The sequence below is a fragment of the Leptidea sinapis genome, chromosome 28 (assembly GCF_905404315.1).
Source record: "Leptidea sinapis chromosome 28, ilLepSina1.1, whole genome shotgun sequence".
In the NCBI taxonomy this organism is placed as follows: domain Eukaryota; kingdom Metazoa; phylum Arthropoda; class Insecta; order Lepidoptera; family Pieridae; genus Leptidea; species Leptidea sinapis.
The window spans coordinates 2,249,880-2,269,264 of record NC_066292.1 but is presented as its reverse complement, the minus strand read 5'-3'; the positions used below and the strand labels follow the sequence as shown (position 1 = coordinate 2,269,264).

The 19,385-nt window shown below is 34.8% G+C and overlaps 1 protein-coding gene across 1 annotated transcript in view; it reads right to left on the bottom strand.

The window, feature by feature from the left end:
- Positions 1 to 8,101, bottom strand: part of LOC126973054 (phorbol ester/diacylglycerol-binding protein unc-13-like) — a 115,531-nt gene extending 107,430 nt beyond the window's left edge. Inside the window, exon 1 of the mRNA XM_050820168.1 lies at positions 8,035 to 8,101. Within this exon, the coding sequence (XP_050676125.1) occupies positions 8,035 to 8,056 (22 nt within the window). The 5' untranslated portion in view covers positions 8,057 to 8,101. The remainder of the gene's footprint in view (positions 1 to 8,034) is intronic.
- Positions 8,102 to 19,385: the final 11,284 nt, after the last annotated feature.

Here is a 19,385-nt window from a genome sequence, read left to right as displayed (position 1 = left end):
CATACATCTGGGTTGGGCTACTAAGTCATGATGTTATTTAAAGATTGACAGTAGGGCTGCCATTATTTGTCAGTCCGTTAATATGAATCACGTGACCAGTTTTGCGGTCTTAACTCAATTTCGACATGATTGTGGATTGGGCAGTTTTTTTATGGAATTACAGTCATGTAACACATATTTGTACACCTGTTTCAAAAATCCTAGTCGTGAATAAATCAATCCCTTACATCCTTTACAACCTATGTCTAGCAACAATATAATTCTCCCTCTAAGATATTTCCAAAGCGTTCTATTCTATAATTATATAACAGTTTTCTATGTTTTTTTTGATACTTGCCGGACGTTCAGCTGATGGCAATTGATGCGCCCTGCCCATTACAATGCAGTGCCGCTTAGTATTCTTGGAAACTCTGAGCGGCACTACAACTGCGCTCGTCACCTTGAGACATAAGATGTCGAGTCTCATTTGCCCAGTAATTTCACTAGCTACGGCGCCCTTCAGACCGAAACACAGTAATGCTTTAACATAACTGCTTCACGGCAGAAACAGACGCCGTTGTGGTACCCATAATCTAGCCGGCATCCTGTGCATAGGAGCCTCCCACTGGTAGTATGTAGTTGTGTTTTAAGTTAACTTTATGAAATGCATAGTAGTGAGTACTATTATTCTATGACGATACATTTCTGTATAATATTAATAAAAACAATGATAAACCCACAAACTCGTATCATTTCATTTATATAATAAACTACATTGCATATTAGAAAATTTTAATAGAACATTTTACCGAGTAATGGACATATCAACAGATATTTAACGAGTTTTGATTGCGAATACAAATTAACACACTCAATTAATCACAAATTGTTGATACCTCAATATTGTCTAATATAGAAATTCTCATTGCGAGCCAATATGAATTCAACGTGCTTGTTTATAGGATTGCAAATGCAATAAAGATGATATGATGATTTCATAATAATACTCGTATTAAAGGGTCAATAACCTGAATCTGTACGAAAGGGAAAATTTTAACATGTATCTGTGAAGTATTCACTGATATATGACTTCACGGACAATTTCTTTCGTATCCTGCCACTTGCCCAATTCATCATTCCATCTTTTTTGTGGTCTATCTCTTTTCCGTTTACCTTTATCTTATTTCTCGGGGGTAAGATGGTACCCCCGAGAAAAATTACTTTATAATTAAATTTATATCACGATTATAACAAACATACTTTTTAAAGGATTAGCCGCATGTAATTTTTTTACTTTACAGTCAACCTCAAGTCCGACTGAAATGCTTTATTTAATATCATACATATTGACAGGACAATCAAGCGAGCTCTTTGAAACGCCAGATGAATCGCAATAAATGAAACTAACTAACGAATTACTTTGACCTATTGTTTATTTTATAATGTTAATAGTGCACTTGGAATAATTGTCTTTAAGTAAAAAATTTAGGTTCCCAGCAAATAAATAACCACTCACAAAAGCATCCACAATTCACCAGTGGGAGGCATCTTTGCACAGGATGCCGGCTAGATTAGTGCCACAACCTAGCTAATTTCGGCCGTGAAGCAGTAATGTATAAGCATTACTGTGTTTCGGTCTGAAGGACGCCGTTGGTAGTAAAATTGCTGGGCAAATGAGACTTGACATCTTATGTCTCAAGGTGACGAGCGCAGTTGTAGTGCCGCTCAGGGTTTTCAAGAATCCTGAGCGGCACTGCATTGTAATGGGCAGGGCGTCTCAATTGCAATCAGCTGAACGTCCTGCTTGTCTCGCCCCTTATTGTCATAAAAAAAATAGCCGGTTTAATGGTCTTGTTACATAATATGACAGCTACACAGGCGGCTAGTTACAGCTACATATTATAAACAATTCAATTAAATATTTTTTTTTTATATTTTATCGTTACATATAATATTAGAATATAAAAATTATCCCCTAGCTGGGATCATATTCAATATAGTACCTACTTTTATAACAAAAGTCGTATGCACGGCGAGTTTATAACAACACATAGAATGGTCTGCGATGCACAGTTGAATTTAGTTAGTTAGCGTCCAACTAACTTTAATTAATTAAGTTGAAGAACTTTGCGCTTGAACTTGCTACGTTTCAGAGACGATCAGAAAATATAACTTTCCTCGGTCAACATAACTAACTTCTGATCAGAGAAAACACAGCCTTGTTACCCAACTCTAATATTTCACAGGGAAATAATTAAACATTAGTATAGAAAACACTTATCTGTCACATTCATACATTTAACTAAAACACTTTTAAATACTTAAAACGTGTGTAATTGTAACTGTTTTTACATTACATTGTAGCGTAAAAGTTACATTTTTATTTTAGTTAACCCGACGTTTCAAGACCTTTCCAGATCTCGTTTTCAGGGGGACTGCGGATAAAATGCAAAAATGCAATTTTCATCTACAGTCCCCCTGAAAACGCGTTTTAATCCTTTAAAAGTGTTTTATCATTTAGATAGTGTGACACTCGCGTTTATCAAAGAAAATACTACATTCATACAATTACTAATTTAAATATACCAATGTATCATCTCATAGGTGGAAAGAACAAAAAGATAACCAAAACAATTCTGGAAATGGATTATAATCAACTAGCTGACCCGACAAACGTTGTTCTGTTCATAATTAAAAAAAAATCTCTTGCGGTTGGAGTGTCGTACCAACCGTTTTTAATTGACCTCTACTCGGCGAAAGGAATATTCCAACCAAATTTGAAGTCCCTTCGCCTTATAATTCGAATCGCAATTTTAGAAATGCAAATTATTATTGAAATGAACCGCTACAGACAGAGATATTTTGAGTAAACTTTAACAAAGAAAAACAATATATCGATGGCAAGGAGGATATTTAATTTGTCAGGACAGTGGTCTTTTGAAATGTACTTACCTTAACGGAGCCTTAACGACTTGGAATATGGGCATCTTTAAAAGTATTTTACAATTTTCGATGGCGTTATAAATTTATCTATCACTAGTTTCTTGCCAGGATTTAGCACATTCTGAATTCAATAATCTATACCTACTAGCAAATGGTAAAACTTGCCACGATCTTCAGGATAAGCGATTTTTAATGTCCGATACCCGGTAGTGTCCTTGTGCCAAAGACGAAAGAAAGATGACTGATTATTTATAACCAATTGGCTGACCAGGCAAACGCTGTTCTGTCAAAAGAAAAATAATGTAAGAATTCGGGAATTATGTAGTCTAAAGGCGTCGGAAAAGCGTAATCATATTTAATTAGATAAAAATGAAACAAAAACGTATTTCTGATATGATCATACTCTTCAACTACCGTTCCTTGTATATAGTATTATTAGCCTCTATTTATTTCCGGTATGTGTGGATTGATGCATTTACTATTCTCAATAACTCTTGTGTTTATAAGTATTAATTTACTTTTTTTTCTTTTTTTGACTTACTCGTGTAAGCCTTTCAGTTTTTGACATTTGAGTATTTTTGTTGCGTCACTTTGCATATATTGTAATTGAAATGATTTGTAAAACAATTAAAATGTAAATCTTGACTTAAAAGACTGGCAATGAGTTTCTTTCTTCTTCTCATTAGCTCAACCCTTCACGAAGTAGCGGTAAATTCAATAAGAAACATTTTTTTTTTTGACATTCATAAGTGTCATTTCCGTGACCTACATGAATAAAGTGTTTTTGAATTTTTGAATTTTAGTAGACAAGACGGTGCGGGGGGAGGGTCGTATCACATCAAGCAATTATATGATGTAAAGAGTAAAATATCTAACTTATTTACAATGTTGAGGATTAATATCGTATTTGTCTAAAAAGCTTACACATTGCCGCTATATCATTTCAAATTTTTTAAAGTATTGAGATTTACATAGTATGTTATTCTTAACAGAAAGATATAAGCCATTGCGGACTTTTCTGTAGACCTTTAAAAGATACACAATTGCACCATATATTTTTTTTTATGGAATAGGAGGACAAACGAGGGTCACCTGTTGTTAAGTGATCACCGCCGCCACAATCTCTTGCAACAACAGAGGAATCACAGGAGCGTTGCGGCCTTTAAGAAAGGCGTACGCGCTTTTTTTGAAGGTACCCATGTCGTATCGTCCCGGAAACACCGCACAAGGAAGTTCATTCCACAGCTTTGTAGTACGTGGAAGAAAGCTCCTTGAAAACCGCACTGTGGAGGACCGCCACACATCCAGGTGGTATCCTAACTTTTATTTTGTTATATCTCAAAAGGTTTAGACAGCGTTTTTGTGTAAAGCTCCCAGATGGCTTATTTTTTTCTGACACCTCCAACAAATATCATTAATGTATACAAAAACTTAACAAATCATAGACCTTCCTCGAGAAGCACGCTATCCATGGGTGAAAACAGCATGAAAATCAGTGCAGTAGTTTTGCAGTTTATCGCGAACAGAGACACAGACGCGGCGGAGGACTTTGTTTTATAATATGTAGTGAAGTGATGGCGTTTTATACATACAGACATATCACGTCGTAAAAAACCAAAGCCGGAACAAGCCACAAATTACACCATAATAACCTTCGACTGCTTTATCTATACATTGCCGCATTTGTCCACTTGTTTAGAAGAAAGAAAGAAAGAAGTTTATATATATAGTACAACAAAACATAAAACTAAATTGAGAAATACTGCTATACTACTGAAATACTACTCACAAAGTGGTCCGAACTCAGCATATTTGCTGGTTTGAAAACCAGCGCTGGTCTTCCGTTGGGCCATTTGGTGATGGTCAATAAGCAGCAATGTGAAATAATTATTCCCGATTCAGATAGTGACAGTTGACACACGACTAAGGAGAAAAGTGTGCTTACATTGTCTTTAAGCACACCTTTGCCGTTCCGCTATTAGACTGCGAATGATATGTCTTTATATGTGTATAAAACGTCATTGTCTATAACCAATGTTTGGCAGAGCAACACTGACTACGATGGTTTTTTTTTTATATGAGAGGGGGCAAACGGGCAAGAGGCTCACGGGATGGGGAGAGGTGAGGCAACCGCCCATGGACATCCGCAACAACAGTGTGTCAAGAAATGCATTGCCGGCCTTTAAGGTGGGAATATGTTTTTTTCTTGAAGGTCCCTAAGTCGTATCTGTTCGGGAAGACCGCTGCCGGTAGTTGATTCTACAAAGTGGTTGTGCGAGGCAAGAAATTTCGAAGAAAACGCGCGGTTGTGGAATGCCAGACGTCTACGTGATGCGGATGGTACTTTGCACGTAATGTCCGATGGTGGAATTCGGCCGCTGTAATCAACCCGAACAGCTCCTCTGAGCACTCCCCGTGATAAATGCGGTAGAAGATGCAGAGAGAACCCACATCTCTACGCAATGCTAGAGAATCAAGCCGATCGGAGATGACTTGATCGTCGATGATTCGAACCGCTCTTCGTTGTATGCGGTCAAATGGAAGAAGCTGGTACTGGGGAGCACCCGCCCAGAGGTGAGAACAGGATTCCATGTGTGGCCGAATTTGCGCCTTATAAAGTTGCAGGCGGTGGCTTTTAGTGAAGTACTGTCTCGCCTTACTGAGTACACCAAGCTTTTTAGAGGCCAGTTTGGCCTTCTCTTCCAAGTGACCACGGAACTGAACGTCGGTCGATATATCGACGCCAAGTATGCCAATACAGGCTGTGGCAGTTAGAGGAGTGATCTCGAATCGAGGGGATACGACAAAGGGAGACTTTTTAGTGGTGCACGCACAAACTGGTTGAATTGGACTAAATTTTGTCGGCGCCATTCCGAGACTTTGCAAAGCATAGTCTCGATTTCAGACACAAGTTTGATCCGGTTCTCGTCGACGCTATCCCGGGACATGTTGGCACGGCCGGTGTAGGAAGCATACCCCGTGCTGTCGTCTGCATAGCAATGAATATTGCTGATTTTACCTAATATTACTAGTGGGAGGCTATTTTCACATATTGCCGGGAGACCAGACCACGACAGCGCCTTCTGCCACCAAGTATTTATTATAAGTCTTATTTAGTTCTAAATTACTGGGGTAATTAGACTTCACTAATTAGAGATCTCCCGCATCCCTCTTACTCATAAAAAGTCACTCAGTGATAATGTAACATTCTACTGAAATAGTTTTTTAATTTGACGACCCATATAGCCGAATGGTAAGTGACCCTGACTACTAGTTCGAATCCCGGTAGGTGCAATCATTTAAATGATGAAAATAGATGTTTGTTTCTGAGTCATGGATGTTTATATGTATTTATGTATGTTTAAGTAAGTATATTGTATTAAATATATCGTTGTCTTGTACCCACAGGCTATGCCTAGTTTGGGGTAAGATAATTTGTGTAAAAGTGAGTAATTATTAATATTATATTATTATAACAATTAATTCTGTCCGGTAGTTTTTTGAGTTTATTCATTACATACAAAAATAAAAATCTTTCTTCTTTATAATATTAGTGTAGATAATATACAAATTCAGATATTTTTATTCACAATTGGATATGAAATCACTTATTGAAAACCAAAAACTTTGTTAGTACTAATGGGTAGTCCATTCGGAAATGAATGCCTGAGGCCTGAGAAGAACGGGCACAAGAACTCAGCGCGCTTATTCTTTGTTTTTTTTTAATAAAATTTCGATACAATCAAATTTATAATTCAAATAACCTGACAGCGGTCGCTCCATTCCTTGATAAAAAAGTCATTTAAGTTATAGTACCACATAAACGCCTTTTAACAATTCTTTTGAAAAACAGTTGTTTTGCAATTTTTCTGGGTTCATGCTTTAAAAGCTTACTAACTCGACTTAACCGATTAGTAGGCATTACATATTTGATGTTCCAGGTGTTATCATTATGGGTAATGACAGTTCACTTATCTATTACATACATTATCAAAAATTATAATAGATAAGAATAAAAGATACTAATAACAAGCGACATGGCCATGCGGCTAATATTTTTAAACATTTCTAAGTACAAAACGTTGACAAAACAGATTTTAGCATCATAATCAAAGGGAACCAACCCCAATCTTACCCCGCTTGAACCACAAGCACGTGTTCAAGAACCACTAACAATATGCAGATGTAATTGACATTACTGTACATATATAATATGATTATGTATGTTCATCTACTACGTACTGACTACAGGCTACGAAAAGTCTACACTCGTAACGCTACATAATATAACAAAAAAAGTTCCGGCGAATTTCCTCCTCCCTTCTAAGGCTGGCTTTTATTTAGTAAGTTCAAATCCGATGGGCGATTTCTGTTTCCGAAAATACAGAAAACCCCTTTACTGAGATGCTTAAAACCACATATTAGAATCAATAAAAGTTGAGAAAGTTACTTTTATTTTGTTACACACTTGACCTTCCATTTCGCTTATATTATTGTTTTTTGTTTATAATATTTTGGTTTATTTTAGTAAATAAATATAGAGCCAATAAGGTTTCTAGTATTTGCCGCTTAAACTATACATTCGGTGATATAATTATGTCGGTGTAATTGTGTCAGCGTTGTAAATGATGTAACAGTGACATAAAAAGCTCTTAACAACAGATAACCAAAGCTTTATCACTGTTTCCTATCGACTCTACATCTATAGCACGCTGTTTGTGATAAAATAAATTTTGTTAAATTGTCAAACAGATATTTAAATTTCACTTTAACATTTAATAATTAGAATCGGCCTCGATGTTAAGAAATGGCGCTTTCAACTTTAAGCATTTGTCAGTGGGGGTTCACGGTAACTAAAGGCGCGAAACACTTTCTTAGTATATTATGTTTGGAGCTACAAGCATATTTAGTGCTTAGGCTATGGGTTAGAGTTTAATATAACTTTTAAATGTTTGAGAATTTTTTTACAACATAATTGGTGGACTTTCTACATATTATTATCATAGCTACATAATATGAGTATTGACCTTTGATAACTTGGCTCGCGTAACATTTCTGTTTTGCTCATACATGCGTGAATGTTACGCTAGGCGAGTGTTTGTGTGTGAGTACCTGTGACGCTGAGCAGGGACATGGTGGGACAGGTGTCCTCGCGGCCCCACTGGCCCGTCGACCCGGGGCGGTCGGCGGGGCCCCGGGCGCCTCACCGGCCGCCGCGGGGCGCCATAGTCTTCACACTCGCGCCCGCCTGTCCGCGGCCCGGCGACCAACTGACGCCCGGCCATCAACGGGCGACCAAACCGTGCCGGCCGGCGCGACACACTCCGGCCATCGTCCCACGCACAAACACTTACGAGACCCACATCGATCGCACTCGCGGACTTTGTACGTAAGCGACGAAAGCTCGCTCTGTCAGCTCGGGCGGTAATAAGGCTTCGAAAGCGCATCCACACATTTTACGTCGGCGGAGTGCGCATGCGTGGCTGGAGTGTCTTCTGACATCACAGCACCCGGACTATTTTCGCCCGACGAGGTAAATACCCTCGCATCGATCGAGCTCAATTTAACGGGATGCAATTATTGCACTGGCCTAGTCCTGGCACAGTGCAGGCGCTCTCATCAATCGTCTAATATATGGATTTATGTCGGCTGCTGGCGAAATGTCACCAGTAATTCGGATTCAATTATTTGCATAGAAATAACGAGTTTTAGGTTTAAAAAATCAATATAAATACAAGTTCTATAAACTTTTTTATTCACTGAAGAACTCACAAAATAATAATAAGTAGATATCTAAAATCGTCTTTACTGTTTTTATAATTTTATTATTATTAATATAAGAATTAGTGAGGAAAATAGAGTGATTTATTTATTTGTCTTGATCAAAGGTAAAAGACAATCGTAATCACTCGTTTAAATCCTTTTAAAATGTATATTATTCAAATTTGTGATAGTCGTAAGGGAGCCTCCCTTATTGCACATAATGCCCTGTAGATTATGGGTACCATAACAGAGCCTAGTGAAATTACTGGGCAAATGAGACTTAACATCTTATGTCTCAAGGAGACGAGCGCAATTGTAGTACCACTCAGAATGATTGGGTTTTTTCAAGAATCCTGAGCGGTACTGCATTGTAATGGATAGGGCGTATCAATTTCAACCAGCTGAACGTCTTGCTCGTCTTGTCGCTTATTGTCATAAATAAAAAAGTCTATTTAAAAAATAAAATACGATACGCTATGCATGAAAAACTGATACCATAATCTGCTTTCTCGTTCATAAACGATATCCCGTTGCATGGGCATAAGTGATTCTTACAATACTCATACAATTCCTTCGTCAGTCTGTAAATTTGAATTGCAGTATATTTCACTTAAATTACAGATTGTAGGCACATATAGTGATGCCTCCGTAAGATAAGCATACCCATCTACACTATCCAGTTGAGCTTAACCCGGACTTTGATAGGATTTCAATAGCTTACAGTGAACAGGGAGTAAATCAATCAAGCTTAACATTATTTGAGTGAGTCTATTCAAAATGAAACATGTTACTTATTTGTGTTATTGTAGAAAAACATCGGAAAACTTGAAGTTTTTTACATAAATCACTATTTATACCTTTTATAATATTTATAATATTAGTAATATGATACTTGAATAAACAACAGACTTGGCTTCGATATATTTTAGAATCTTAGTAGTTCGTCCTAAGTTTTTTTCCTTTTCAATTTAAATTTTAGATGACGAAGACTTTTGTAGTTCAAAAGTATAAATGATTTTATATTTTTTGAGTAATTTTATAGACTTTCTGAAATTTAAATGATATTGGCATTCATTTCTAATTTAGCTGTAAAGTGTTGTTAAATGGTCATAATAATAAATTCTTTAATTACGTTCGAATGTCAAAAAAATATTTCCGCGAATTGTTAAGTCTTCTCGAAAGTAATATTCAACGTCGTGATACTGGATTTCGTAACAGCATTTCCGCAGAAGAAAGACTCGTTATAACACTGAGGTAAGTTTATACATCGTGTCTCAGAACGGTCCGGTCAAACTTGGGAGGGTTGTTATACTCATAAATATGAGCAGAATGGGGCACACTCTGAAATCGCGATAAAAATATCACATTTTGTGTCTATAGGTATTGGAGATTAGTATTAGGTGCTAGATGACCCGGTGTACTTCGTATCCTCACAATCAATTTTTCCATATTTTCTCACCGTTTCTAAACATTCCCTGGACTACGGTAAACATTTCAAAATCTATCAGCTAAATCGGCCCAGCCGTTCTAGAGTTTTAGCGAGAAAAACGAACAGCAATTAATGTGTATAATATATATAGATTGACCGGACCTTTCTGAAACACGCTGTAGATGGGGTGCCTACCTATCCACACTAGCCTCTTCATAAAAATAAAAATATAAAAAGAATGCAAAGAAACTGAAATCAACTTTATTATGAAAAAATAGGTATTGTATGATACTTTGTTATGGCAACGAACTGTCCTCATCATCAAACATATGTGTATCAATATCAAATTCTGACATTGTAATCGAATAGTCAGACTGAGATGATGGTGGAGCCTTATAGTGGTCGCTAGAAGATGCTTGGGTGGTAGAAGATGTATCAAATTGTGCGTGCGCATTATTTGTGTAGTACCCATATTGATAACTATTGTAGTGGCACGTAGGATTGTTATATTTTCTAATTGTGCTCATTAACTCCATTTTAGCATATATCTTTTTCTCTTGTGGTATTTTATGAATATCATCATACAATGATAATGCAAAATGCATATCGGGATCATATTTGGGTTGGCTGTTAAGAGTCTCAATCTTTTCTGCAATTAGTTATGGATTGTATAGATAGATAGATAGACACTTTATTGCATATCATACAGACTTAAAAAACAATTTATAAAAAAGATCTTATGCTGATTACAATCATAGGTACGCAATGGGCGGTCTTATCGCTTGAAGCGATCTCTTCCAGACAACCCAAAAGATGCAGGATACAATAAGTTTGTTAAAACAGGGTTCTTGAAAATACCGTCTGTAAATATTATTTTATATAATTTAAGTTAAATAATAATTACAATAATATCACATACATACCTACTTATGTTTAAACTATGAAATAAAACAAGTAAATTTACATACCTCTATATATACATAATTTGATAATATTATACTCACTTGTATGAGATATATTATGCCATATTATTTCAATAAATAGGTATATTAAAACAATGTAACTAAAAATAAATATTCTAATAAATATTCTCTATGACTAAGATACATGGTTTAGTAAAATATAATGAAAAAACATCTGTGCTTAAACAAAGTTTTGAAGTAATGAAGACAAGCAAATAAATAAGACGCACTTTTTTTAAATCAGTTTGAAATTTATAAAGGAAAAGGATTTATTTCATTGATGTATCTTCAAATAGTTGGGTATGTGTTCATTTTATATGGAGGAAGAGGTCAAACAAGTGACCTGATAGTATGTAATCACCACAACCTCTCTTGTAACGCCAGAGGAAACACAAGAGTGTTGCCGACCTTAATAAAGCGTTGAAACAAAGGTCCAAAAACATTTAAATCTGAAAACACTTTGGTGCGTGGCGCGTGAGGTTCGACACGAGATGACTCATTACAAAGAACATGCAAATATAATGTCAAAAATATATAAATTACAAAAAAATTGTAGAAGAATAGCTTCTTCTATCTAGAGAGAGCTAAACTCTAGAGAACATTTTGATTTTGACTTAGATAAAGATATAGAAATTTGTCTTGTTCGTAACTTAAAGGCACCTAGTATTAAATAATAATTCTCAGTATTGTTTCCAATTCTGAGTTTCGATAATATTCTCAACTAAATGTCGATAGAGAAAGAATAATTAATAAAGCTCCTCAGATCTAATTAAGAAAATAATGAATGACTGAATTTGAATACTGATTAGCGATCCTACTAATCTAGAGGTAGTGGGTTCAAATCCCGGTAGGTGCAAGCATTTATATGATGAATATGGATGTTTGTTTCCGAGTCATGGATGTTTAAATGTATTTATGTATGTTTAAGTACGTATATTGTATTAAATATATCGTGGTCTTGTAACCCATAACACAGGCTATATATGCTTAATTTGGATAATTTGTGTAAAAAGTGTGTCAATATTAATAATAATAATTCTTCTAAAAAGTCTATGATAGAATTTCAGACTATTTTTTTGTGTTCAACAAATGGAACCTTGATGGGAGGTAATCGGCCCTGTCTATTTTATTAATAATACCGGGCAATGTGCAATAGACACATCACGATCCTCATATTTTTACCACACCACAAGAATTCTTACATTCCGACGTGAAAAGAACTGAATCTTTATAATGTCACGCGATGATGCCGTATCAAATCGCCGGGGACATGCGGATATTCCGCAGCGATTCGTCGTGTAACGCGTAGATTGCGTAGCGACTCGTCGCCGCCACACGGGGATTCCGTAGCGTCTCGGCGCCGCCGCAAGGATATACCGTAGCGTGTCGTTGCAGTGAATCCGTAGCGAATCGCGTAGGTACGGACGCTACAGAGATAGCGTCGTCTCATGGAGATACCCTATAAAAAAAACGCAGACATGTCGCAACACACTCGCTTGTGGAAGTGGTGCTTTAGACGAAGGGGTTGTAATTTAGAACCCTACTATTTTTAGTATTTTAACAAAAATGTTTTAATAATTTTCTCGAAAAGTGACTTTCTGTACCTTAAAACTTATTAACTTTTATATAAGAAACGAATTAATAAAATAAAACCACTCATTATGGAAAAGAACATAGTTTTATTGAAAAAATTAATAAACGTGTTTTGAGGTTTACTGCTGGTTTTATAGAACCCGGTAACCACTGTCTGATTTCCTCACTGTAAAAGGTTGTCAAGGGATAAAAGACCTATCAAGAGGTTGCATCTTGTGTGTTGAGTTAAATATTTAAACGGTGAGCCTAAAAATATAAATCAAAATTAATTTATTCATGAAGATCAAAAAACAACACTTGTGCTTGTCAAATTTATAATTTTTTCCATTTAGCACAATTTTTAATAGATTGAGCTTTATTGGGAAGAAGTGAATAGAAACTCATTATCACTCCTTTGAATCAATTTTTAAAGGGTGTAGAAAAGGAAGGAAAAGAAGTTAAATTAAACTTTTTAAATACATGTTCTATACAATATTTATTTTCATCATTTTAAAAACTTATATTGAGCAACAAAATTATATAGTTTTAAATCTCTTCTGTACTTCTATTATATGTACTACAACCCTTAAAATACTGAAATAAAGTTTATTTTTTAAAATGATTTGTATTTTTTTTACTTCTACATCTCAGCAGACTTATTGTCTGATTACCTGTATCACGGGGTTGCTACAAGCCATTGAAGAGTTTCCTAGGCCAACCATACCTATATGCAAAACCTATGTCATGGTGTTTTTTAAACCGGCTATTATAAGTTATTCCACAAAATAATAAAAAAAATCTTATTTTATACCTTCAGTAAATAACTTGTAAGAATGTAGGATCTACTTTTTAGGATAAGAGGGTGCATTTCTTTCACAGCTTGCGAGATTTGAGCTAAAACATCAAATAAGTAAAGCATAGAATTTCAAGGCTTTAAAAAATTCGTATAAGACTTTACCTCTCATAAATATTTCAATGTAATGGAAGAAATATCAACGCAATGTAATAGATTAATTATCTTATCAATGTAAAAAGATGCTTTCATTATTTACTATAAGTTTACTAGATTTTTTCGGGGTAGCTAGCTAGAATATTACGCTGACATTAGCATAACGCAATGTAATTTTTAGAGGAGTGAATGGGGTATTATATACTTCTAAATTCCTGCACTACGCGTACAAGAAAAGCTATTCCGAACAAATTATTAGGCGCAACTTAATGACAGCGGGCACTATGATATTCACATTCATTCAACGTTTATATTATGTTCCCAATTGTTCGATGGCATGGCGACACTATGATGAACTTCGAACTTACTTGTATTTTGAGAGTTTATAAAACGTATACACACCGCTGTATATCAATAAACAGGAAGGCATACGATTTTAAACAAGACCCAGCACTCATTTGCGTGTTATTATTACAAGCGCTTAGCATCGAGTAATTTTGTTGACTTATGGCTACCTACAGCTAGAGCTACAACTTCAAAGTTCGTCTTCTCTAGTATGTAGTAGATATATATTACCTCATCTTGTTACGAAATGATTCCATGAAAAAAAAATTAGTTTAAAAACTACAAATATTAAACTCTTTAAGAGGTTAAATTTCCTCTCGTATTATGACGTATCTCGATGTTTTTAAATATCCTGGTGATCCTGGTCTCAATTGCCTGTATTACACGTGTGCAAATTTTCAAGTAAAATCGACACCTTAAGTGGGTGAAATACACATACAAAGATCTCGTTACAAACATGCTTACATACATGAGAAGCTAATATAAAGAAATCAAGACTATAATGACTCTTATTGTTGCGCGATTACGCAAAAACGTATATCATGTATCTTAAAGATATGACCATTAAATGCTGATTCTATTTACTTTTGTATAATTACATTATTCCTTAAAATATAAGATTGAGACACAACGAGTGTATCCAGATTAAGCTAGTATAACCTGGTCTTGCCATAAATACTGAAACAAAGAAAAAAAATTATATTGCAAATAACATTTATTATTACGTTTACAGTGTGTTAGTTTAATACATAAATATAAAACAATTCAAAACATTAAAAGTTTATTCGAAGTGGTCTAAATTGGCTGCAATACAGTCCTTTAAACGTTGAGGCCAGTTATCAATAGAAGCACGCACTCTTTCCATGGGAAAATTCTTCACTGCCTATCGTATGGATTGTTTTAGGGAAGCCGTACTCTCTTAAACTGATCATAATCCAGTGGATTAAGATCGAGACTAGACGACGGCCAGTCTTCAGCTCTGATAAAGTCCGAAACGTTTGTTTGCAACCACGACTACGTAGACCGAGCTTTATGTCCCGGCGCCGAGTCTTGCTCGAAGGACCATTCTTGTTATTAAAAATGGTGTTGTTAAGAGACTTCACTACCTTCTCATGAATGGTATCTTGATACACTTGTGGCGATGTTTTGATACCTTTTTCACACAAGGTTGGCTGAGCCACTCCTTCATAGCTAATACCTCACCAAACCATCACTTAAGTCGGATATTGCCCACGTTGCACTCTGTCGACTAATTGGGAAGCTTCCTTACAGCTTTGAGTATAAATACGGTCATTTTGCTTCTTATATTGTTGCTCAATTGTAAAAAAATCTCGTCTGTAAACAAAATTTTTCTGTGACCTCCCTTTGCTTACCGCTTCAGTATTGTTCCGATTTTACCACCCTATTCTTTTATAAGTTATAAGTTAAGAAATGACCAGTACATCTCTAAGAGGCTGTAAGTCTTGAGTCATCTTTTAAAATACGCCACATGGTTCTAGGTACTATCTTCATCTCCCGAGATAAAATCTCCGAAAAAAAAAAGGAATTCTTCGAATTCTTTCCCTTATTATTTTGACCACCTTTTTCGTACGAACACTACGAGGACGACAAGTTTTTTTAGCTCGGTACACAAATATTTTACAAATACCAAGCGTATTAAAAATTGCATTTGGTTCCATACCTAATTCGTGTAATGCAGTCACAGGGATTCGGTTCTCTTTACCACCCTACGCCATTTTAATATCGCAAAAAAATTGTGGATTGTATTGGCGCCAAAATGAGAAAACTCAATGAACAATGATATAAAAATTATGACGATTCCAAATTCAGATGTAATATTTGGTGTAGGTATTTGTATTTATGGCCAGACTAAGTAGTATATTCGAGAGAATGAGAAAGATAATGAATATCAACTAGTTTTTGTAAGGCGTAAAAGGCTTCATATTACTCTTCAGGAATGTCAAGGAAGCGTCGGCGGTAATTTCCGACGAACGCCGTTGAAGGACGAGCTTACCTTCTATTTATTGAAATAAAGTTTGCTACTGATATACATCAAACAATAAGTTCAATTCAGAAAGACGGGAAATTCACAAAATTTAAGCCTTTATTAACCCGTCCATAACCTATCCTAATGATTATTTCCGCGCCTCAATCTCCAGAGTAGCCGAGTTGGTACCTATATACCTACAGTTTTTTATTAAGTATAATTACTTTTATATTTTATCGCAAACTTATCTACCGTTAGTTATTATATAATTAATTGATCAAAAATAAAACTACCTGCAATATAAATGCCTATAAATTACGAATACACGTAAACCAGTTATCTTTATAAAGGATAAAAATACGTATATATATACTTAAATGAAAATTTACATTGAATTTTTGGTAGGACCGAAAGGTACGCCTCGATCAAGCGATAATTTTGGCAATAAATTTCTCCTAACAGAAATCCGTAAGCCATTGAATAAGCGAAATATATCCTACATCCAATAATAAATTTATAATTAGAAAAATCTATTAGTGATTCTGCCAACTATGGTACTCAATGAGTTGTTGTAGTTCGATTACATAGTGTGACGGTAGTGGAGACATTAGATGCTATCTCAAGTACGGATTATCATCATCCACCATTAAATGTATCGTTAGACCTGCTTCAAATGAGTTATTTAAAAGAAAAAAATAATGTCCGTGAAAATTCTCTCAATTTCTTCAAGGGTGCATATGAATTAATAAAAAGTGAAATTTCATCGATAAACTGGTTGTCAGAATTAAGTAGCTGTATGGATATAGATGCTATGGTAACGAAGTTTTATTCCATTTTACATAAATTTATAAAACTACATGTTCCTAAACAATTCAAACGAAATTATAAATACCCTCCCTGGTTCACACATAACCTTATTCAAGTGTTGAATGAGAAAGAAAAGATACGAAAACGCTACAAAAAATATATGAATGAAATGGATAAACTACAATATAACTTATTAAAAGAAAGATCTCGTGTGCTTATAAATAGTGCTTATGAAAAATATATAAAAAAAATAGAAGATAATATAAAAGTAAACCCAAAAATGTTCTGGTCTTACATAAAATCTAAAAGAGGTAATACAAGTGTAATTCCATCTTTAATGAAATTAAACGATAGTTCATCGAACGATGGCACTGAGATTGCTAACTTTTTTGCTGAGTTCTTTTCATCTATATATAATAACACATCAAAAATTGTATCACCACAAAAGGATAGATACACTACATCAAAATTTAATAAAAATAGTACAAATCACCTACAGGTAAGCGAAACAGAAGTTAAAAATAAGTTAATGTCTCTTGTCATTAATAAAAGTGCGGGAACTGATGGTATACCTCCCGTATTCTATAAAAATTGTGCTGCGGAATTATCGATACCTTTATCAATAATATATAATAAATCTCTGAGGGATGGTATATTTCCAAGTGAATGGAAAAAAGGGAAGGTGGTGCCTATATTCAAGAAGGGTAATAAATCGGATATTAAAAATTATAGACCAATTACTGTACTAAGTACTCCTGCCAAAATATTTGAATCTTTTGTCTGTTCCCAAATCTCATGGGAAACTAAACATTTAATAAGTGAAAAACAACATGGTTTCGTTAAAAAACGATCAACCCTTACAAATTTGATGTGTTTTACTGATTCTGCTATAACTGAAATGAGCAATGATAAGGAGGTTGACGCTGTGTATACAGATTTTAGTAAGGCGTTTGACAAAGTCGACCACACCCTGCTAATAAACAAGCTAAGAGATGCATACTGCTTCTCAGAAAGTATATTGGTATGGTTAGAATCATATTTAGCTCATCGACCACAAGTAGTTAAAATAAGTGGGTATCAATCTAGAGAATTTCAACAAACATCTGGTGTTCCTCAAGGCTCTAATTTGGGACCATTATTGTTTACACTGTTTATAAACGACATTTCCAAAAGTATTCAAGAATCAAATTACGAGTTATATGCAGATGACTTAAAAATATATCGTACAGTTACTTGTTCAGAGGATCAAACGAAACTACAGAATGATATCCATCGTGTAATGTTATGGTGTAAAAATAATTTGATGGAACTCAATGCGTCCAAATGTCATTTTATAAAATTTTCTAGGAAACGAAAGAAATTGGAGAGTAAATATCATATTGATGGCATACAAATAAATCAAATAAACCATATCAATGATTTGGGTGTCATTTTAGACGAGGAGTTGAGATTTGATAAACATATTGACAAAATAGCTCACAAAAGTTTTAAAATGCTTGGGTTTTTCTTACGTAACACCAAGGCTTTTACATCAATTCCTACGCTTAAAATACTATACTATTCCCTTGTAAGATCTCAGGTTGAATACAATTCGGTAGTTTGGTGCCCCTATTACAAAACGTACATCACTAGGATTGAGTCAGTTCAAAAGAAATTTATATCCAAATTGAGTTATGTCACTAATAATTACACTATTATAAGTTACAAAGACAAATTAAAATTTTTCAATATGAAAACCTTAGAATTGCGAAGAAATGCGTCACAAATTCTTTTCTTATATAAATTATTAAATAATCAATTAGACTGTCCATTACTTCTATCTAAGATTGGATTATGTGTACCACCTTATCCTTGTCGTATTAGTACATATCTGCCAGTACATGTACGATTTTTCAGAAACAATTATGGCTCAAATTCACCTATCCAACTTATCTCAAAATTATATAACAGTAAATTCCATAGTAATAGTAGTATAGATATAAATTTTAATACATTTGGAATTTTAAAAAATACGCTTTTGAACCCTTATAATTTGGATGTATAAAATTATAGTTTTTAGTAATAGTAAACACATATTGTAGTAGTATTACTTAACTTAAAATAATAAATGAAGGCAACGCTGTGCATACCTATAAGTTAGATATACAAATATAAATATAAGAAATTTTATATTATAAGTAGTCATAATATTAATTGTGTGTCTAGTTGGTAAGCCTTTTCTAATAAATAAATAAATAAATAAATTACATAATTTACACGTGGTTTCAGCGTCATCTCGCGCTTTCCGATTTGTGACGGAAATACTCGAAGTTTGAACCCGAATAGTATCGATCGAGGTGGGGGGCATACGGCTCTGACGTCACAAATGCTACATCTCTTACTGAAATATGTGCGACATTCTTCAATGCAATTTGAGGCTTGCACCGAGAGTTTAAAGTACATTTTAGTTGAATGCTGAGTATGTTCGATCGGCTTGAGTCGTAACTGGAGGTGTTACCGCGTATGCGAATCTCCTGACCCATATAAAGGCCAGTAGACCGAAGACTATGTAATGCCTACATGCAACTTTATGTTGTCCTGCCTATAGAATCCTGTTATCACTGAAATGATTTAATTATGAATGAACATGGGGTAATCTGTTAGCAACCA